This window comes from Hetaerina americana, unplaced genomic scaffold (genome assembly GCF_022747635.1).
Source record: "Hetaerina americana unplaced genomic scaffold, ioHetAmer1.1.p SCAF_12, whole genome shotgun sequence".
NCBI classification, from domain to species: domain Eukaryota; kingdom Metazoa; phylum Arthropoda; class Insecta; order Odonata; family Calopterygidae; genus Hetaerina; species Hetaerina americana.
The window spans coordinates 2,719,001-2,743,651 of NW_027286292.1; the positions used below are offsets into that span (position 1 = coordinate 2,719,001).

The following is a 24,651-nucleotide window of genomic DNA, read 5'->3' on the forward strand; positions in this document are numbered from 1 at the left end:
CTTCATCGAAGAAATTTCAACGTCCGAAGTAAGGTGACGCGATTCCTAGTCATCCAGATGTGCGATCTACTGATTCTCTTGGCCGTATTTATACAGTTCATCCGAAGAAATATCGATGATTCTATTTGCGGCTGTTACTGGTGAATGTTCGAGGGCCAACATCATTCGAATCTCTACGGACAGCTAATGGTATACGTAGTGTGCTCAACATGTCATGCTGTATGTCAAGGGCTCCATTTGCTTGAACACGGTAAGCATTTGGACATGACAATGACTGAAGCAACTTTCCCTGCATCCTTAAGTCAGGTTTCTGTTGATTGAAGACATGTGTTACCTCAAGGCATTTTATTAGTGAAGTTAGGAATGCCAGCGTCAGATCGTGGAATGAATGACGTGTTCAATCGAGAATTGGAACGTGAACGTGAATATGATCGACATGCATTAGACCAATCAGCTCAAACGAATGTACCCCTGCTGAACCCCCAACAGAAGGATGTATATGATACATTAATGAAGGCAATTGGTGATGGAAATGCTGGCTTATTTTTCCTGGATGCCCCTGGTGGAACTGGGAATATATTCCTCGTATCATTGCTTTTGAACGCTGTTCGTGCGACATAGGACATTGCGGTGGCAGTTGCTTCTTCTGGCATAGCGGTCACATTGTTGGAAGGATGCCGCACGGCTCATTCAGCGTTAAAGTTGCCGTTAAACCTACAAAGTTCTGAACAAATGGCATGTAACATTTCGAAACAGTCCGTAATGGCCAACATTTTAGTAGCATCTAAAATGATATGAGACGAATGCACGATGGTGTACAAAAAAGCGCATTGGAAGCACTTGATCGGAAATTGAAAGATCTGCGCAATGAATCGAGCTGCTTTGGTGGCGGAATGATTTTACTGTCTGGTGATTTCCGCGAAACACTGCCAGTCATTCCAAGATTGACTGCCGCCGATGAAATAAACGCTTGCCTTAAAGCATCAAATCGGCGGCGCTATATGAAGAAACTTCAACTCACAACAAACATGAGAGTTGCATTGCTGAACGATCCCTCTGCTGAAGATTTCTCTAAGAAATTGTTGACTATCGGTAATGGCTGGGTTCCTGTCAACGAATCGAGCGGATTGATTTCAAAACCTCAGAATTGTTGCAATTTAATTTCATCGAAAGAGGAGCTCATCAAAAAAGTGTTCCTGAACATTGTTGATAACCACGGGAATCACAAAAGTTTGAGTGAAGGAGCAATTTTGGCGGCTATGAACAGGATGTGGACGACTTAAACTTCTTCATTAATAATCAAATCATTGGTACTCTACATTCATTCAAATCTATTTACTTTGTAAAATAAGAATGGGGAAGAAAACTCCAATGGCCGTAAAAATTAGTTGCCAATCTCTCGTCAGACCAATATATATATAGTGTGTATATATATATATAGTGTGTAGTATATATATATATACACACATGTGTATATATATATATATATATACACATGTATGTGTATACACACACACACACACACACACATATATATATATATATATATATATATATATATATATATATATATATATATATATATATATATATATATATTTATATTTATATATCCAGGGTGAAGCAAAATGGACTCTGATTTGACGGCTAAATTGTAAAAAACCAATAAAGATGATTAAAAAAAGATTTTTATTTCTGAAAACTATATCCAATGACTTATTTTTTCATTAGATTTTGAAAATTATTTCATCCAGGTGACGACCTTGGTGAGCGATGCCCATGTTGAGCCGTTCAAAAAAGTTTTCGAAAGCTCTTTTCAGCATATCTTCCGTTATTCCAGGGATGACATCTGTAATTGCCTCCTAAAGAGCTTCCAAGGTCTTGGTCGAACTTTGTAAACTTCAGCTTCGAGATATCCATGAAGAAAAAACCACATGGGCTCAAACCCTGGGAGCGAGAGGTCCATTTAACATCCCCTCGTAAGGAGATCTGGTGACCGGGAAATATTTCTTGCAGGATTTGGCGTGAAAGACGGGCGGTATGAGCCGTGGCATCTTTCTGATGGAACCAAAAGGCTTCTGTGCCATATTATTCGCCATACTCTTCCGTTTTGGGGCGTAAACAGTTCTCCAGCATCTCACAATAGCGCACAGAGTTCACCGTAACAATTGAACCACGAGATTCAAAAAAAGTAAGGCCCAATAATTCCTATAAGGGACGCAGCGCACCAAACTGCCACTTTGGGACTATGAAGAGGTTTAGGATAAGATCACGAGGGTTGTCAGTCTCCCAGTATCGGGAATTTTGCTTATATGCTGAGTCAGAGAGGTGAAAATGCGCTTCATCGCTAGACCACAGCACCCTCTGCGACGCCAACACTCTACCATTATTCTTAAAGGAAATTTATCCGACAAAGTCTTGATGCTAATCAGACCTCTGCAGGGTAATTATTAAAAATGGCGTCGTTTCGTACAGATAACGCCACTTCTCTTACTCCGCTAATTTACCTGCGCGCCCTTCAGTAATAAAAATAGGGAGTCCATTCTGCTTCCACTTGTTTACACACACATACGTACATACATACATACACACACACACACACATATATTAGGTATGTATATATATATATAAACATATACATATACATTTGTATATATATATATATATATATATATATATATATATATATATATATATATATATACATATACATATACATTTATTCGTAATTTTATGCCTGCGAGGGCTTTACTAATCTTGAATTATTTGAGTTTATTGCCTAATTTGTTAACTTAACTGCTTACAGCTGAACTCACTGTAATTTACCTACTAAGATAAGCTCTATATCTAGCTATATGTATCTTCCCTTCTTCTTCATGAAAAAATATTACCTCCAGGCAATGGCTTAATTGAGTGTACAAAGGTATCCAAGGCCAAATGAAATCGGTATACAGGTTCTGTGTAAGATAAGGAACTCTGACTGGATTATATATTAGAAAGTAACTCGGTGTCTAAGGTAAAATAACAAATCTTGAAGCTTAAAAATCACATGGTTGCCAATTTCTTTACGTCTTTCTGTGATAGTTTACCGCACTTCTCTTCGACTTAAAAGCCTTCAAAGACAGACAAATCATGTATCTTTGCGTAGCAATAAGGAATTCAGACAAGGTAAAGTATGCAGGAGACTCGAGGGAGGGGAAAGAAAAGGGCAGCAGAGAGGTTGGAAATATTTCATGAAATGGGTAGAAGGTGAGTTGGAAGTAAATATATACGTCCTGTTTGCTTTGGGGCAATATTTCAGGTATAAATCATTGGTTCTCAAAATTTTAACTACCAACCGAAATTCGTGATGAATATTTTGCGGCCAGCCAATTTTACTTCCTTTTATCTTCTTACAAGCGAGGTCTGGAACTCATTCAAACGGAGACTTACAGCAATAAATGAATACATAATGCTCTGCGGTCTACTCTAACCTACTCCGATTCTGAGAATGCTTGGATGAATACATCAAATGCGATAACTAATGGGGCTCTCCTGTGAAGAATTACATCTTAAGTTTAGCATAAGTAAAAGTATTGCCTTCCTTGATCGTACACTTAATGCATCTGTCAAAATTCCAAAGTGAATAATTCGTAAAATTTATTAAATAATACTTGATATTATTATATTTGAAAACAATTTCGTGGAATTGTGTTACACAAAATATGCATGCACTTAAGTAGTTATGAAAATTAAAAAAAAAGTATTCTCACAATTAAAATTGACTGTTTTGTTGTTATAAAAGTGTTACATTTCTATTACTTATTTAATTAAGTACAAGGATTTACAAATGTTAAACAGATGTTGCATTACACGAGTTAATTACAATGGTAATGTAATCTGCTTCACTTGCGAGTAATATTGATACTTTGTACCAGTTTTACAAATGGACGATGCCGGAATCATATTTATAACAAAAACCGCATTGTATTCCTTTATTTATTTACTTTTCTTTTTGTATTAGTCCGAAAATTGGCCCTTACATCGGATTATATTAACAATGACCACAATGAATGCAATCACAACCACCCAAGCTCTTGGTGGAGGATAACCTCCCTTACGGGAAACGACCCTTAGGTTGGCAGACGAGGACGTTACCCAGCCGTCACCGAAGTTATGTTACCCACCCGCTATTTAAAAAACAAAAGAAAAATCATGAGCCAATAATGATAAAATACCGTACAGATTAAAGAAATCGTTTTTTTACCAGAACAGATTTAGTTAAAAATGCTATATTGACACAAATTAATCATACCATTCGTAAAACCGTTCCTATCATTGGTGGATTTTCAGTGTTTTTACGCATATTTTTACGATGGAAAAGTTCAAAGTAACGGCTCGAACAGTTTCATAAATAAAATACATGTAAAAATTAAACTGCGGTTCACTTTAAAACTATCTCTTGAAAGAGCCTTGCAATATATTTTTATGCATCCACAGCAGAGTTAATGAAAATTACTTTTAAAATGGATAAAAATAGCCAAATCCTTAACTACCAAAGCCATATGGAGCCGTGGATCAATAACAAAGTGATTTAATTGGAATGAAACGTGATTTATAAACTTGAGAAATGAAGAATGTCGAAAGTATTATAACAGAAAAAGTATTCAACGTTTTATACGTGCAATAACAAACACAGGAAAGAAAATACAGTAACATTTCGTTGAAGTAATTATGTGAATACGTGTAAAATAATCAGGCAAATGGACGTTCAGAATCAACCTTTTGGAGAGTGAGAAACCAGAACAAAGAGGTAAACGAAATATACACAACTAAAAATAACAAATATACTTTACCCTTTCAGACTACTCTTCGTGTAATGGTTTGATATCTATATTTATTGAGTTTGTAATTTTCCACAGACCTGACAAAGGTTAATTTCTGTTTAAGTAAACGATGAAGTGAAGATGATTATTTGGAAAGTCTCTAAAACAGGAAAGAAATACAAATAAAAAAATAGTGAAACGAAAAATCCATAGTAAGGGTTTCAATTAAGTAGACAGTAGATTGAGGTGCATGTTCGATAATGAAGTAAATAACTTGAAAGGGCAGTGTCTGTCAACAGTTGACTTGATTATGAAGAAAACTGATCGTCAAAAGTCGGAAATTTTTGTGCCAAAATAAATATAATTACTTCTGGTTGATTTGTTATGCACAATGAGGCAAAAAGTAAGGTCAAAATGGTTTTTTAAGTTCTAAAAAATTTCTAGCGCATACCGGTGGTTATGATGGTGGTTTATTTGGCAGTAAATCATTGTAGGACCTTTTGGTTCAATGAAAACGCAACAATAATGACTTTAACGGATAAAATATCACTTTTCCTGTTCTATCCACCTGAGCGTATTTACAGGGTCGCACCCAAAAGTGGTAGGACTGATTTTCTCTGGCGTGAACGGAGCGGTGGAGGGGGGTCCGTCTGGCAGGGTAAGGTGGAAGGGGCTCTTAGCAACAGACCGACACCAACCTTAGTCGCCTGCGGGCTGTCGTTGAGTGAGGACACCGTTTTTAGTGAAGCAAGTATTTTGTCCGCGTCGAAAAACAAAATGAATCTGAATTTAGAGCAACGTTATTCCGTGAAGTTTTGTGCGAAACTCGGGAAGATGGCAACTGAGACCCTCGATATGATCAAGCAGGCTTATGAGGACACTGCCTTAAGCCGTTCCACAGTATTTGAGTGGCACAAGTTGTTTAAAGAGGGTAGGGAGCTCGTTGAAGACGACCATCGCTCCGGACGGCCGTCGACGGCAAGAACCGACGCGAATGTGGACAGATTGAGGACACTGCTGAACTCAGACCTGTGGAGAGACTGTGAATGCGAACTTTTATGTGCAGGTGCTCACCCGCCTCCGAGAACGCGTGAAAAGAGTCCGACCAGCCATCGCAAACTGCTGGGTGCTTCATCATGACAACGCGCCGTGCCATGGCGCGCTCGTCGTCAGACCGCTCCTGGCCAAATACGGCGTTGCCACGTTGCCGCACCCGCCCTATTCTCCCGATCTGGCACCACCGGACTTCTTCTTCTTCCCCTTGATGAAAACACAGCTCAAGGGACGACGTTTTGACTCGATAAAGGCCGTTCAAGAGGCTTCGACGAGGGTCATCAACGGCATCCCCAAAGAAAATTTCCAGCGGGCGTACGGGGAATGGGAGCAAGGTTATACTAAGTGTGTAGCAGCTCAAGGAGCATACATTGAAGATTATTAAATCGATGTAAGTATATCGTCAATAAAATTCTTGTAAAAAAATCAGTCCTACCACTTTTGGGTGCCTCCCTGTAAGACCCAGGTATCCATTGTGTCTCATTCCGAGTCTTCTAATATGTTGAGAGAAACCTTAATTGAAACCTCTAAAATGGCTGAGAAAGAATTCAAACCTTTGTAAAGATGATACCAATCAAATTAATGAAGCCAAGGATTAGTTAAATAGTCTAACTTTGGCTTACATATTTGCCTTGAAAGGCGACATAGCGGTGCATGTCAGAGTCATGGCGGTAGTTTTACCATGTGATGGAGAAAATGATTTTTATGATCACTTCCAATTAACTTTATAATTCCTCTCTGTTTATAAAATTAGACCCCCTTCCGGTAACACGAGATATTAAAACTCTACCTTCCAGTCATAAGTCCTCATAAAATTCACCCAGAAATTATATTTAGAGAATTGGGAAAAATGAGAGTCGAGGAGAAGAATGGTCAATTTCATGTTGAACATACTACGAATTAATACTACCTTGATCAAAAAGTTCCCGGAATAACCACCGTGTGGCGCTCCCATCGTTCCGATTTGAGTTATGTTTTTTTTGTTAAATTGGTACATCTGTTGTTGATATTCCCTTTACATCTTAGTGTCATAACTTGACATTTGCAAAAGTTACGTAGCCAAGAGTACATCTATCTCTGTGTGTGTTGGCGATTTTTTACAATTTCAGAAATGGATTTACATTTGCAACAACGAACTTGTATTAAATTTTGCGTAAAAAACGGATTTAGTGGCGCACGGACGTTGGAAATGTTGGAAAAGTGTTTCGGCAACGATTCTCTAAAAAAAACGGTCGTTTACCAGTGGCACGAGCGGTTCAGAAGTGGTCGTGAGTCAATCGAAGATGATGAACGCAGTGGCAGACCATCGACATCGAAAGTCGGTGAAAAAATTGATAAAGTAAAAGAAATGTTGGTCAATAACCGCAAATTAACCATCAGAGAAATAGCGGAGGACTTGAACATTGCCTATGGATCCGCCCAAGACATTGTGGTTAATGATTTGGGTTTCCGTCGTGTAGCAGCAAAGTTGGTGCCAAAAGACCTCAATTTCATGCAAAAAAGAGACCGTGTTGACGTCGCAAAAGACATGATTTGCGAGGCTGAATCCGATCCCACATTCATCAAAAGGATCATTACTGGAGACGAGACGTGGGTTTATGAGTACGACACGCAATCCAGACATCAGGCAAGTGAATGGCGTTCACCAAATGAGCCGAGACCAAAAAAACCACGTCGTTTTCAGTCAAAAAAGAAGGCAATGCTGACGGTTTTCATGGATTACAACGGTGTAGTGCATCATGAATTTTTGCCAGAAGGCCAGACAGTAAACAAAGAGTATTATTTGGGCGTTATGAGACGTTTGCGTGAAGCAATTCGCCGAAAGAGACCAGAAATGTGGGCAGAAAACTCGTGGATTTTGCACCATGATAACGCACCGTCGCACAGTGCTATCATTATTCGTAATTAGTTCATTAGTTCAGTAGATATTGTACCATTATTGCATTACATTAATACTCTGCCAACCGTAATACTGGTTTATAAATGTAAAAATCTCATAAACAAAACTTAATTTTATGTTTTGAAAAATGTTTATTAAATAATAAAAGGATATAAACTATCAAGGATCAATTGGTAATAACTGATGCTACACAAGATGAAAAATCGTTACTTAATGGTTAGATGAACATTTAGGACTATTTTCAATCGTGAAAAATATAATAAAATGGTAAAAATAGCAAATGGGCAGAAAAGTAAATACGCTATTTTTTACGGAGAGAACGGGCATGCCGTGGCAAGATGAGTTTACAATATAAGCTTCATTTTATTGAATTTTTGAAGAACTTGGAGCTATTCCATGTAATATCATCTGCTAAGTCGGGAGGGTTAAGTACAGGGGATGGGAGAGGCTGATGTTGGAGAGGAACTACCTAAGTGAGAGTGCTCCGAAGGTTTTCGCTCACCAATTAGGCGAACGTAAATTCCAGGGAGCTGACCATGAAGCGTGTCGTTGACAGCGAGTTGTTGAAAAATGAGGCCTAACTCTTGCCTTAACGAGGAAATCGCACATAAAGGTCACCTTTTTGAGGGGAAAATGCCTTCTCTTAAAGCCATCTAATGTATAACATATGCCATCAAGCCAAGTGAAATGGAAACTACTAACCCACGGATTCAAAACAGGAGCCGTTTCAGAAGCTGGGAATAGTGAAACGGAAATTTTAGAAATGCGGCGCTTCGCAATGATAATATAGAGTAAATTTATGATTCGATTAGCAAACGAAGAAATTTCACGGTGTGTGGAAAATAACGAAACCTACAGAAGATACTGAGAAGAAGCAGGGAAAAGGGATGGGAGGTACAAAAAAATATTTTTAAAATTACGGAAATATCAACAGGACCATTTCAAGGAGAGACTATGAAATCGATACATGAAGGATTTAATGGAATATCAGGAGTGAAGAAGTAATATCCTGGAGTTAATAAAAGAAAAATGTTTAGATGTCGGATCAATATACCAATACTTGTCATGCATCATTTGCGTTTATTGCACGTAACAAGTTATATTACACGAGTCACATATACAAAAACGATGAAATTGCAGACATGAAGAAATTTCAATATATTTCAAAAATGTTCTTGAAAGTAAAGTTTTAAAGTGTATTGAATTTTACAAATGATACGTATTGACAGGAATTCCAAATTTGCGCCTCATCTAGCTATATTATTATATGGGCGACTTATTTAGAGAGAAAAAACACTTATATTAACGAACGGATTGCGAGTTTGAGAAGGGCTCTTTATGAATTTATACAAAGTTAACATGTCTAATGACATATTTAACGTAGGACATAGGAAACGTTTATCCTCGTTCTTTAATAGCACGTAATGACATGAGAGAGTTTTTGGACAGTTTAAAATACATAGCAATTCGAAAAATTGCATTCCAGCTATTATGACTTCTATCAAAACGTTAATTATAAATATTAAAAGAGAATCTAAACCTAACAAAAACTACGCAGAACTTAGAGATTTGTATTTTTCAGCCTTACCAATCACACAATATCTCTGGGTTTCCTACAGCTATATATAATGTTACAGATATCAACAAGTTCTGTGATTGTAATCTGTGAGTTACAGTATGGTTTTTATTTCATTTCAGGGAAGAGCTTTTCGCTCACTATCATCGTGAGTTCGTCTCCACCGCAAGTGGCGACCTACAACAAGGCCATCAAAGTTACTGTGGATGGCCCCCGAGAGCCCAGGAGTAAGACGAGTGAGTATGCTTAATCCATTACCACACCAGGGCCGCGGTGGGGAGATTTGCGTATCTCTTTGATGGCTGCGAGAGGGGGCGAGAGAGGTGATGCGCAGGAGGAGCGTCGTCGCCACAAGTATCTCCACTACTATCCTCTATCATTTGGTCAATGCGAACGAGAGCACGTCACAAACATAAAAGAGGCCTTCAGGTGAATTTTTATGAAAACAGTTAAGATTCAAAGTTCAGGATGTAACGCTAAACCCTCACTTAATCTCAACTCCTGCCCATTATTACCCATCTTATTTCCCAATCAGATACCCTTACCGGTACAGTGTGATTCTTAAACGACGCATTTCGAATAAGTAGTCTATCACGCAAGCTCATTCCTTATCTCTGTAATGCATCAATTAACTTTGGCCACTCTACTCTTTCGAATATTTCCTCGAAATCCTCGAAGCAAGTGAGAACTTCCATTGTGTACATTTTTTCGTCGCATCTATAACTTAATATTCTCCTCGTCTTTCTTAAACCCTAACAAATCACCCACTTTATTTTATTTATGATTTCCAAAGAAACTGCGGGAGATGCCGCAACAGTAAATTTTAACGGAGTCATCCGCTAATGTGCATTTCAATGCAACAATTCCATAGTGTAAAAATCATTCGCATTGACTGGTATTGGCAATTGTTGAATTATTTATGATTATTAAACTCCTGCTTCTGCCTATACTAATTACAAAAATAGCCCTACGGCCAATTAATGTGACTGCATTTCACTTTTAGAAAAAATGTTTGATTCTATTCACAAAATCAATCATACGGTATAAAAGGGAATACGGCAATAATGAAGAAACTGGCCGAGTTCAGTTTTCCAAAATGTATTTGCTTTAATAGAAAAAATACAGTGTTTTAGAACAATCCAGATTTTTACTACAGACCTAGGACATTCTCAACGGCGCTGAATTTCCTTTCTGTTCCTCAATTCACGAACCTAGCACCTTAAATATCTATGCCAAAGATGTCTTCTAAATGCTTACTTAGTTTCCCGTTTACTTGGGAATGTTGGGGAATTTAATTTTTGTGATTTTTGGTCCAATACCGGTGTCAAAAATAATCGAAATTTCAGTGACTGGCTCTTTTTGCTATTCTATTTTCTCAACTTAGAACGTGCATAATGTATCCATCGTTCCCATTTCAGAGATTGTTGAGCGGTGTGAACAACCAAGCCGTTCTCAGGCTCCAGTTTTATCCAGTCATACCAGTTTCTAAAAAAATATATTTTCTTAAATCAGGGATGTAACCAAATCGACGACTCATTGCTATGAACGGTGCCACATGATTAGTTTGGTTTCCTCCAACTTTGTCATTTCAGCTCTTTTTCAAGAAATGGGGGACTTCAAACTTGATAACCGAGGAACTGCTTGGAGTCTTATATTAAAGAAAAACGGTCGGTTGTTGTCCACATGCTCATCATTGCGCAAGACAGTGGAAAACAAATTTTCGCCAGAAATGCCAAATACTCTTAAAAAATGTGTGGCAAGACATTCCGGATGGAGTCAAGATATCGGTTGAGGAGGGTGGGGAGTGAGGTCGGTGGATAGTAGAGGAAGGGGGCGCTATTAGTGCCAGACCCTAGAAATCCCTTCCTTTTATGGTGCCTTTTATATTCGACAGCAAGGGATTCGGTGGGCGGGAGTGAAAGAGCCTTGGGGGGGGGAGATGTTAGGAGCCCGGTAGGGCCACAGGGTAAAGGAGCCAGCCATGTGTATGAGATCACATGTGGAGGGACCCTTATTGCCTACACCCCATCTCTCCCTGGATGGCGACACTTTTATGACAATTTTGTTTCCCTGGAGATCGTTCGGGTTTTCAATTAGGGGTGAATGCGCGCAAGTGAGCAGGGTGATTGTGTGAGTTGGGGTGGGGGGGGGGAGAATGGAAGGAAGTGTAAGAGGGGCCCGCGGACTCCTCCGAGTCTCTCAATTGGCCTCCATTGCGCCGTTCTCCTCACGCCCCCCTAGAGAATTTGTTTACAAGTTCCATGCCCTCTCCTGGAAGAGAGACATACATACTTCAATCCTTGAAAGAGCTCCACGAACGCTTTTTTACAGAGTTTTCCGCCTGAACTGAACTCAACTGGAAAGAGTGTGCTGCGAGTCAAACTCTTAATCGACTCGTTGACTATTATTTTTTGATGACCACGGTGAAAGTAATAATCATATCCACTTCCTTTTATGGACCACATAGGTGTTCTGTGTACGTGAGTGGATATATTTTGATCGACCGGCGACAGACTTCCGACTTGTAGTAAACACGCGTCATAGAAACATACCAACAGGAAAATATTTCAGTACTGCGGATATTCAATTCTGTTTGATTAATGAAAAAGAGATATATGCTATTTCAGGGAAGCAGGTACGCAATTTCAGGTTACGCATATTCAAACATAAGCAAATGAAACAATAAGTTGACATTTTTCTGGAACAGCCATTTCTAAAAGTCCGTATTTAAATTATCGGAGAAAGTTAAATTTAAATAATAAAAAATACTAAAGCATATTGAACAAGAATTGAACATCCAGTAACTGGCGTGGATTTTTAAAATAAGGAAATGCTAATGGGCAATAATTTTCCTTAGACCAGAAATCTCAAAATCCCGGTGTATACTCGGACCCTGGTTTACTCTACTTCCATAAGAATGTTATTGAGGGACCCTTACACTATCATCAAAGATGCCATGAGGTGACTATTGTTACTACACAATCGACAAAAAAGCTCAAGAACCTTCCCGTACAATATAACAGGAGTCGTAATATTCTTGACGAAACTTTTGCCTATTCAAATTTCGTTCTACGGTCTATTAAATTTTCCGAGCTGTGTTGCAGAAAATACCGAACTGAGACAAAATAAAATTTTCGCGAAAGTGGCAGAGAAAGCAATTGATTCTTTTGGAGACTCTTTGGTTTGAAAACAAGCTTCCTGACCTCACTCTTTAATTCAATGGCAGACAAATTCCTGCATGACGGCCAAAGACGGCCAGATGCAGAGTGCCACTCTGCATTTGGCCGTCTTATATACATGAGCCCACGGGTCAAGTGACTCGTGATCGGTCCGTTAGGGTGGAGCCTCCCGGTTGGTCGCCATGGCGTTGTCTTGTGTTCCTTTCTTTTCTAACCTTCATCAGCCCCGGGTGCCACGCGATGCTGAGGGAATAACCGGAGTCCCTGTTGAAATTGCGTCTCACCATTCTTATTTCAATTACTTCTTTACTTTTTCGGCCCCATTAATCACCAAGCGCGCGGGTAAGTAACTTCGTCCTATTGAAGTTAATGGAATGTTCCATCCCGTTGCTGTTTTCAGCGATGGCTGATTTCTCCAACTGCTCCAGCCGGAGCCCTTTGGTGTTCCTATAACCTTGTCTCAATGGTCCGCCCCGTCTCTCCAACGTAGACTTCTCCTCAGGTATACGGGAATTCCTGGGGTCTTTAGACCGATTGGGTCATTGGCTCTGACAAGAAAATTTCTCATTTTTCCCGGTGGTTTGTGGACTGCTTCCATTTTGTGCTTTACCATAATCTTGGATATTTTCCCGGAAATCAAGGAGATATGCGGCAAGCAGGCCCTGACTATTGGCTTCTCCTTTTCCTCCTTCGTCGTGCGTACTTGCGGGTTGGTGGACCCCTTTAGGGCCAAAGAGATGTCGCGTCCGTTATACCCATTTTTGAGGAGGGTTGTGTTGAGGTGGCTGATCTCAACCGGCAAACTGTTTATAGTCGACGATGGACCTGGCTCGTTGGAAGAGTGTGTTCAGCACTGCTCGCCGCTGGGCTGGGTGGTGGCGGCTATTTCCGTTAAGGTACAGACCAGTGTGCGTCGGATTCTAATACACCCCATGTCCGAGTGTGCCATTACTCTTCCGTTGAATCAGGTACTTGAAGAAAGGGAGTTTGACGATGATTTCCAATTCCATTATGAAGGAGATATTGGACTGCTGGCAGTTCATATGCAACAGGAATTCAGTTAAGGCATACTTCCCATTTGGACAAGCCACAAAGGTGTCGTCGGCATAGCGGAAAAAATGTTTCGGACGGAGCGGGACTGATTTGAGTGCCTTATCTTCAAAGTCTTCTGCGGAGAAGTTGGCTATGGCAGAGAGAGATTCCATTGCCACTCCAAACCCTTGCTCGAAGTATTGTCCATCGCACAGGAAGTAGGTGGATGTTAAGACGTGGTGAAATAGCGTCACCGTGGCAGCGTCGAGCTTGGCGCCCAGGAGGCGTTGAGTGTCAGCCAGGGGGACCCGTGTGAAAAAGGATACCACGTCCAAGCTCACCAGGATATCCCTTTCTTCTAGATGGATTTCACCCAGGATTATCACAAAATCAGCTGAGTCCCTGAGGTGATGCCCACAGCAGCCTACATGTGGCGCCAGAATACATCTACATCTACATCTACTCAATACCCCGCAAGCCGCCGCAAGGGCGTGTGGCGGGGGGTGCTAGGACACCACCCATAAATTAGAAAAGAAAAATAATAAAAAAAAAATCGCATGCAATAACGACAAAATCATATATAAAAAAAAAACATGGCATACATTCATGCATGAACACTTACACCCCACACACATGCAAACACTCAAACTACCAACTAACATACACATGCACCTGAAAGTATACCTAACATCTCTATAGTGTTTAATTTTGTTCCGACTTGTAAATTCAAAGTTTTTAATATTTCTAAAGTGACTTCGGTTTCTTGCTATTATGATTACTGATTGTTCGGGGAAAGAATGAGTATTTGTACCTATCTGTCTTGGAATCTATCTCCCTTAGTTTATCTTTGTGGTCTGATCTACCTAAGTAGTGTGGGGCCATTATAATTCCTTCAGTGTCATATTTAAACTCGTTTGTTCTGAACCTTTCTAAAAGTCTAAGCCTCGCTTGTTCTCTCCGCACTTCAAGTGGTTCCCAGCCTAAATCCCCTAAGAGACCTGTCACACTTGTGTTTTTATCATAACAATTTTTAACAAATCTAGCGGATTTTCTCTGGACTTTATCTAATTCTTTTTGCCAAATTTTCTCCCACGGATCCCAAATACTTGCGGCATATTCCAAATGAGGTCTAACTAGAGCAAAATAACACCTCTCTTTAACTTTTTCATTACATTTCCCCACCACCCGTTTTATGAAGCCAAGTTTCTTTAAAGCTGATCCGCATATTGTCCTGATATGTGCTCCCCATGAAAGGCGTGGTGTTAGAACAACCCCCAAATATTTAACTTGATTTGCCGTAGTCAATACTGAACCCTCTATTTTGTAGTTTATATCCTGTTCCTCGCTTCCTTTATTCCAAAATTTCAAAACTGCACATTTATCTATATTAAGTGTTAATCCCCATTTATTGCACCATCCCGAGATATTGTCTAAGTCTCTAGAGAGTAGCTCGCGATCTAGTTGGCTCCTTATTTCCCTGTATATCACCGTGTCGTCAGCAAATAACCGATAGAACCGACGAATAACCGACGAAGAATAGTGGTGAGATCCTCTACAACGGATCAATTACGAGGCACCTAAACTGTGGGCTAATGTATACGAGACGGCCAAATTCAGAGTGGCACACATCTACCCTGAGAACGATGCACGAGTCGAGCATCGAAACGTCGGCCAATATAGAATCCTAACCCGGTGGAAGACCCGAGAAAATTTCATCTAAATAGTTGTTATTTCTAATATAGATTTTGTTGCAAAAGGTCAGTTCCAAAGGAAGTAGTTCTCAGTCAAACTAAACAAATGTATTGCCAGAATTGATACAACGATTCAAAAGTCTTCGAAGTGGAACCCTTATGCTTTCACACACTGCTACTCGCCGGCCATCCACTCATCGTACACCTTCTGGAAGGTAGAGCAGGGAATGCTGCGGAGCTTCCATATCACGGCTTTTTGTACATTTACATCTACATAATACCCCGCAAGACGCTGCAAGAGCGTGTGGCGTGGGGTTTTAGATCACCACCCGTAAAAGAAAACAAAACCGCAATCAAAATCAACGCAGCCATGCAAACATACACCCACAGTGGCGTACACATTCATGCAAAAATCCTTTCAACTTACGCGCATGCAAATACATATAGTATCACCTAAAAAATAATTGCACCTTAGAATGCAGCTAAAATAATTCCAATGACTTGCAAGATAGAATTTTAAAAGTAAGAAGGTGGAATTCCACTACCACATGGACATGCAACATACAACGATCCCTTCCCCAAGGACACAGGTAGAGAATGTGACCCTAAGCTGCAGGTAGCAGGAGGGCTCCCCTGCGGAGAGAGACGAGGGATAGACGGGGAAAATAAAAAAACAGACAAAGCAGAGCAAGCGATACTGCAAAGTGCACGACATTTTTTAATAGCATTCTAATGCGGTCAGGAGGGAAGGGTTTCGACAGCAAAACACACGAGGCTACGGAAAGTCCGCCGCACGCCCTACGGCGCATTGCGGGGTTTTATGTAGAATTACCATAAAGCAGACTCTGAAACCTTTGCCAGTCATACCATACACTTCACTATCCGAGTTAAAATCGCGCTTAAGTCATGTCAACGTGGAAGAAACTTCGACCTAATTCGTCTAGATTTGCGCAAAGGCATCACAGACCTCTTCCCTATAAAGTACGTTAAAGCAAATCGCGACCTCAGGTGGTACAATAAAAGCGTAAGAAGAGCCCTTCGAAAGCAGAGAATGTAACACTCTAGGGTAAAGAAAGAAGGCTAGAACACATCATCCTCGGAGAATAAACAGTTCTTGGACAAGTATAGATCCTCTTTAATTGAAACCAATACACAATTACGTAGCACCATTACAAGACTTTAAACGTAAAGTGCTATTCAAGTATTTGGACACGGACCCTAAAGATTTCTGGTCATATGTTAGGGAAGTAAAAGGGGGTAATCAAACAGTGGCTTCCTTAAATGATTGTAACGATATCATTCATACTGACAGTGAGGGTAAAGCTAACATTCTAAATACATTCTTCCAAAGTATTCTCATGAACGATGTTGCCGCAGCATATCTCCAAGAAACAAAACATACTGAACCCATGGCAAACATAACAGCGGACGAACATGGAATTGTCAAATTGCTCAAAGAGATTAAACTCAACAAATCCCCGGGTCCCGAAAATATAGCAGCAAGGGTGATAAACATTTATCTCCTTACATCACCCCGTATCACGTAGTTGAATTGAACAAATCCCTCAAAGAGTGCCAAGTCCCGAAGAATTGGGAAACCACACAAATAACGCCTCTTTTTAAAAGTGGTGACAGAAAGGACTCCAGTAATTACAGATCCATCTCTCTCACTTCTTATGTTGCAGAACTTTGGAGCAAGTTATTTTCAGTTCCATAATGAGATACCTTGATAGCATCAACTTCTTAAGTAACAATCAACACGGTTTCAGGAAAACTCACTCATGTAAGACCCAATCAGGATTATTCACACGTGACCTACTTTTATCGGGTGAAAGTGGTAGGCAAGTGGATACTATCTTTTTAGATTTTCAAAAGGCGTTTGATAAGGTTCCCCATGGTAAACTTATTCATAAATTAAAGGTCTCAGGTATAAACAAGGGCGCAAGTAATTGGCTTGAAGACTTCCTTGCAGAGCGGGAAAAGAGGGTAGTCCTTGAGAGCACTAGTTCCGACAGCGTACGAGTGACCTCGGGGTTATCTCAGGGATGTGCAATCGTTGTTTTTTTTATTTTTTTTAACGATTTGAACCGCGAAGTGAAAGGTAAAATTACGATGTTCGCGAATGACACAGTGATTTATCGGGAGATATCTAGGGATAAGAATCGTTTAATTCTAGCCAAGGATATAGATTGAATTACTAAATGGTGTTCATATTAGGGATTGTCATTAAATCTTAGTAAATGCTCGGTGGTAAATTTCTTTACCAGAAACTGGATTTGTTTACAAATTAGCTGGAGTTGACCAAGAAGTAGTTGATACGGTAAAATACATAGGTGTTACATTCTCTAAAGACTTAACTTTGAGGACCCACATAATAGTCTGCGGGTAAGTTTACAGAAAATTAGGATTTATTAGACGAATTGTTGGCAGATGTGACTCCAATGTCAAGGGACGGTGTTACCCCGCGCTTATAAGGGCTTATTTAGAATATGAATATTATGTATGGGATCCGAGTGAAAAAGGCATCATTCGGGAAATTGAGAAGGTCCAATGCCAGGCAGCCCGTTTCGTTAAAAACTATTATGATAAAACGAAAAGCGTGACTGAAATGCTTATGGAGTTGGGGTGGGAATCATTAGAAGAGAGACGATTCAATGCAAGATTTAAATTACTAAATGAATTCAAATCCGCATGTCTCAGCTCCGAGGTCTCGCAAATTATTCGACCAACACACATTGGTTGCTTCAATCACTTATATACAATTCGGGAAATAGAAGCCAGGAATAGTGCACTCAAAGACTCCCTCTTCTCACGGACAATACCGGATAGCAAGTGTAGGGTTATCGATTGCAAAAATTCCACTTACCACCTTCAGCCTTAAGGGAATAATTGGTTCTACTCATTTGCATGCACTTTCACCAACCTCGTGTGTTTTGCCGTCAAAACCCTTCCCGCAATACCGCATTCGAATGCCATTAAATAATGTAGTACTCGTTACAGTATTGCTTGCTCTGCCTTGTCTGTTTTTAAGTTCCCCTTCCGTCACTCGCCTCTCTCTCTGTGGGGGGACCCTTCCATTACCTTCAGCGTTGGGTCACATTCATCTTTGGGGAGGAGTTTTTTTCATTCTGCATGTCAGTGTGGCAGTGGAATTTCGCCTTCTTACTTTTAAAATTCTTGCTTGTAAGGCATTGGATACATTTTTACTGCATCCTAAGGTGCAATTGTTTGTTGGCTGATAGCATATGTGTTTGCTTGCTAGTCAGTTTAAAAGACTTTTGCATGAATAAATACGCTACTACGGGTATAGGTTTGCATGGATGTGTCGATTTTGCTTGTGGTTTTGTTCTCTTTTATGGGTGGTGACCAAACAACCCCCGCCACACGCTCTTGCGGCGACTTGCAAGGTATTGTGCAGATGTAGATGAATGACCGGAGGGAAAAAGAAATCGAATTCTGCAGGGGAAATGGATTAATAAACACCAATAGTTGGTTTGGGCACCACAAAAGGCGTAGGTGTACATGGGATCTACCAGGTGATTCAGAAAGGTATCAGTTTGATCATATTGTGTTTATGCACAGATTTAAAAACAGCGTGATCAATTCGCACAGTTCCCCAGTAGCAGATACGGTCTCTGATCAATAATTGGGTTGTAATGGAGTGTTGCGTCCGTTTCAAAAAAACTAGGCAGGGACGGCGGGTTAGGAAATTTAATATAGAGGCATTAAATGAATTGACAAGGAAGGCGTATCAACAGGCTGTAGAGATTATCTTGAATGGGGAAAAAAGGGGATTACTACTTTCGAGGAAAAATGTAAATACATAACAAAAAAGGGACATCGAAAGCCGAAAAAGGAACTATAGTTGCTTCAAATAGAAAAATGAAAATAAAGCCTTGGATCACGGATGGGATGATTGGATAGATAGGTGGTTGAAGGAAATGGAAGAATGTAAACACAGAATTAGGCAGTAGGTGGTACATAGATTTCAATAAATTGAGACGGATAACGAATAAAGCAAAGGAAGCATTCTGGAAGACGCAGTGTGAGGATATGGAAAGTTTGCAGCGGAAGGGTGAAAATGGTGCGCTACATAAGAAGGTACTATTAGGTGGTAAGAAGTGAAAATTGGTGCTGACAGTTAGGTAAAGGAATCGGGAAAATCGAATGAGGCAATAATTGAATCAGATAAGATCCAAGAGGAATGGAAGGAATATATAGAAGGACTGTATAATAAAGAACTTAGGCAAACAAACTTAGACATAGGAAAAGAATATGAAGTAGAAGAAGAGAGCTTAGTTCCAGGCATACTCGACGATGAGATAGAAAGGGCATTAAGGAGGTGAGACTGAATAAGGCCGTGGGGGTGGATAACAATCCTGCGGAACTACTATAAAGTTTAGTAAAATGTGGGAGGAGGAGACTATATGGACTGATTCGTAGTATCTATGAGGAAGGAATCTCGCCGCTAGACTTAGTGAGATCAGTTTTATTTCCCATTCCGAAAAAAGATAATGGCTACATTATTTGAGGACTACAGAACAATAATTTTGATATCCCTTGCAGCTAAAGTGATTCTCAGAATCATCAACAACATATAGAGAGCGGGGCAAATGATTTCTTAAGGGAAGGTGAGAGGCTCGCACGATGTCTTCGCGACATCTATGCCCAAAACCATAACAAATATTGAAAGAATGGACGAAATCAGTGACCATAAAACTATATTTGTAGAGCTCAAAACGAAATTCGTGAAAATAAACAAAGAAAAACGTAAAATATGCTTATTCAAAAAGGCAAATTTAACGGAAAACGAGAATATTTGCCAAAAGAATTACCAGAATACAAGAGAAAAACACTGACCACCGATACAGAGAACACTTGGAAATATTTCTTAAATATTTTACACTAAGGAATGAAGATGTACATTCCATCCAAACTTAAATGAGACCGTAATGAACCTAGATGGTACAACGAGGAAGTCAGATCGGCATTAAGAAGCCAAAGAAAGCTACAGTCAAATTTGAAAAAGAGTTTAAAAAGTGACGATATACGAGGGTAATCCGGAAAGTAGTACCCGTTCGTGCCGCATGAAGTGCTGACGACGCGAGTAGCCGCTGGACGAGGTCAGATAGCTTCAGTGGCTTGTCTGCCTTCTCTGAGCCAAGTTGCGTGACGCTAGCATTGCCTGTGTTGTTTCTGTGATTGTTTACAATGTTTAAAAAAATTGAGAACGCCGCCAGTTGTGAAGTGAGGGCAGTGATTAAATTCCTCAATGCAAGAAACGTTCGCCCATGTGATATTCATCGCCAATTAAAGGAGGTGTATGGAGACAATGTAATGGACGAGTCGTCTGTTCGGCGGTGGTGTCGCAACTTCAACATGGGGAGGGGGAACACACACGACGATGAGCGTTCGGGGAGACCGTCTGTCATTACAGACCAACTGGTGAGCTCAGTTGACGAATTCGTGAGGAACGATCGGCGCGTCACAATTGATGACATCTGTGAGCATTTTCCCAATGTTTCTCGAACAATTGTTCATGAAATTGTTAAACACCATCTGCATTATGCAAAAATTTGTGCAAGATGGGTCCCTCGCGTATCTCAATGAGCTGGCGGCGAAGGACTATGCAGCAGGAATACAGAAACTTGTCACACGTTATGACAAATGCCTTAATTTGCTTGGAGATTATGTTGAGAAGTAGTTTAAAGTACCCTCTTTCAAATAAAATGTTTTATGTTTGTTAATATTTACTTTTGTGTCTTTATTTCACGAACGGGTACTACTTTCCGGATGACCCTCGTAGTTTATGCGAATACATCCAAACAGAAACTAAAAGAATGTCGTAGTAAAACGAAAAGTATCATGTGCACAGCTCTACACTCTTTTGGATCTAAAATGCTGTGCGAATATCTTGAGGAAATTCAAAGTCATTCCGGTCCTATGCTGGGGAAATACAGGGTAAACGTCCGACTGAACATTCTTTAAAGACGGAAAACGGAGAAATTATAGATAGAATGAAAAAGGCAAATATTTGAAACAAGTTTTTCCAGAACGTCTGCAATGAAGACATACGCACTAAACAAGCTTCCATGCTCACTCGGGGTAAACATGAGCGATATAGCACTGACCAAGAAGGGAATAGATCATCAATCTGCTCCGTAGTCTCAAAGTAAACAAAGCACTTGGTTGGGAAGAAATACGAGCTAGAATATGAAAGGAATTAGCTGAAGAGATTTACCCGTTTTTACAAATTTTTTTCTAAAATCGATTGAAGAAGGCTCAGTGCCTCGCGACTGGCAGCAAGCCCATATAACTCCCTTCTATAAAGGCGGCGATATGAATAAAAAAACAAATTACTGACCTATTTCTTCAGCATCGGTCTCTTGTAAAATATTAGAACACAGTATTTTCAGTAACATTATGAGATTTCTAGATGGTAGGAAAATATTAACCAACTAACCAGTAAGGTTATAGACCTGATCTTACGAAAAACGATGAGGTCTTTTCATTCACGATAAATTTAGATCGGGAGAAAACGACACACAAGTCGACGCAGTATTCATAGATTTCAAAAAGGCCTTCGATAAAGTCCCACACAATAAATTTTTACACAAACTAAAATGCTATGGTATCAATGAGGAAATAATGAATTGGATTAGATGCCTCTTGTCGAACCGAAAACAAATAGTAGTCATCGATGCGTTGTGCACAACAGGTGTAGATGTTACTTCGGGCGTCCCCCAGGGAAGTGTAATAGGGCATCTTCTGCTCTTAATATACATTAATAACTTATGGGCACACGTTAGTTGCAATCTCAGGTTATTTGCTGACGACACGGTGGTATACAGGTAAATAAGGAGCCAACTAGATCGCGAGCTACTCTCTAGAGACTAAGACACAATATCGGATTGGTGTATGGAATGGGGATGAATGCTTAATATGGACAAATGCGCAGTTTTGAAATTTTGAAACAAGGAAGTGGCGAACAGGTCAGAAATTATGAAATAGAGGGTTCCGTGTTAACTGCGGCCAATCAACTTAAATATTTTGGGGTATTTCTAACGCCACACCTTTCATTGGGATAATATCTTGATTGAGAACAGATCCGCATATTGACTCATCAATACAATATGCGGATCCGCATTAAAGAAATTCGGCTTCATTAAACGAGTGGCCGTGAAATGTAATGAGAAAGTTATTTTACTCTAGTTAGCCCTCATTTGGAATATGCCGCAAGTAATTGAAATTCTTGGGAGAAAATTTGGCAAAATGAGGTACATGTAGTCCACCGATAATCGTCACTAAAATTGTTATAATAAGAACACAAGTGTAACAGGTCTCTTAAGGGATTTAGGCTGGGAGCCACTTGAGACACGAAGAGAAAAAGGGAGACTTTTGGAAGGGTTAAGAACAAACGAGTTTAACATTCACACTATATAAATTATTATGTCCCCACACTACTTAGAAGTAGATCAGACCCCAAATATGAAATAATGGAGATAGGGTCTAGTACAGATAGATACAAATACTCATCCTTTCTTCGAACAATCATAAGTCATAATAGTAAGAAACCGAAGTCATTTTATTAATTTTAAAAGCATTTAATTTACAGGTAGGAAAAAAGTTAAACTTAGCAAAGATATCGGGTTTATTTGTAGATGCATAATAGTTGATAGTTTGTGTATTTGCATATGTGTGGGCTGTAAAGCTTTCTGCATGAATGTATGCCATGTTTTTTCTGTGGATTGTATAAATTTATGGCTTTTGCATGCGGTTTTTTCTTAATTACGGGTGGTACCTTAACACTCCCCGCCACCCTCCCGTCGGCGACACGTGGGGCATTAAGTAGATGTAGATGTAGGGGCCAATGGACTTACGATGTCAATATCACTAATCGAGAGGAATATAGAATACAATCAGGACGTAATTGCCTGTTATGTAGATTTCGAAAAAGCGTTTGATAGAGTAAATTGGAAAAAACTAATGGTTATATTGCAGAATATAGGAATAGATTGGCTGGACAGGATTATAATCCGCAACCTGTACATGTCTCAGACTGCTCAGGTGCGAGTGGGGAACGGGCAGTCCGGATGGGCAGTGTTAGGAAGGGGTGTAAGGCAAGGTAGCCCATTATCACCGTTGCTGTTCAACGTATATGTGGAGGAAATGATCAAAGAGGCATGGGAAGAACTCGAGGTAGGAATGAAAGTGGGCGGGGAATTCGTAAAATCAGTTAGGTTTGCTGATGACCAAGCTTTAGTTTGTCAGTCAGCCAAGGGGCTGCAAGCATTGCTGAGTGAATTGGAAATTCAGTGCGACAGGTATGGGATGAGAATCAATATTAATAAAACAAAGGTTATGCGATTTTCTAGAAAGAAAAAGGCTAAGCTTAACATTAAAGTAGGAGGGCAAAAACTAGAGCAGGTAGAACAATTTACGTATCTCGGTAGTGTTTTGGACCAACACGGTCAAAGTAGTAGGGACGTAAGGAGAAGAGTTGCGCTAGGCAAAGAGGCTTTCACAAGGAGAAGGAGTTGATGACAGGGACGTTGAGTAGGGATATTAAGAAAAGACTCGTCATAACTTTGATATGGAGTGAAGCTATGTACGGCGTGGAAACGTGGTCATGGAAGCAGAAGGATAGACGTAGATAGGAGGATTTTGAAATGTAGGTGTGGAGAAGAATAGAGAAGGTGAAATGGAAGTACTTGGTATGGTGGGCGAAGAGAGGGGTTTGTTGGGAGAAATCCTATGGAGGCAGGAAAAATAGATGAAGGGCGTATTGATCGATAGTGGGATGTTGAAGACTGTAATAGAGGGGAGAGTATTAGACAAACGAGGAAAGGGCAGGAACAGGATAGGGATGTTGGACGGGATGAAGGGAGGAAGGAAGTACCCAGAGATGAAGAGGGACCTGATGTGGAATAGGCTGCTGGATTGTATTTTGTTAGGAGTCACAAAATATTTATTTGGTAGTTGCGTCCATTCAAAAACCTACCTTTATCGGTAGATTACCTTTTAATAATAATAATAATTTTTATTTACAAAATAATGAACGAGTAATTTTTCAAATTTAAAAGAATTTGATCAAGGATTTAGAAGATATACAATGCGCAAAATGAATTAGTGTCAGTAGAACCTTTTCTAAGCGTCAATTTATTTTAACTGAAGGCTATGAAACTAATTTACCAAGTTCATTCTATAACTATCACAACTCTAGTTTTTAAGGTAAGTCTAATGACAAAATACAAACACCTAATTTGTTAATAGTTATCGTTTGACCTCGGCTATAGGACATTGGTAACGAAAATTATTACTCTGTGCTAGGTAATTCGTTAGGAAATTTTATTCCTTTAACACTCTAAGAAATTCACATTATAAATATAGGCGTAGGAAGTTTATATTATCTATC

General features: G+C 39.8%; 1 protein-coding gene across 1 annotated transcript in view; it reads left to right on the forward strand.

Annotated features, from left to right (window-relative positions):
- Positions 1-24,651, forward strand: part of LOC139685788 (runt-related transcription factor 3-like) — a 134,343-nt gene that overhangs the window by 39,353 nt on the left and 70,339 nt on the right. The window contains exon 2 of the mRNA XM_071582906.1: positions 9,457-9,570. Within this exon, the coding sequence (XP_071439007.1) occupies positions 9,457-9,570 (114 nt within the window). The remainder of the gene's footprint in view (positions 1-9,456; positions 9,571-24,651) is intronic.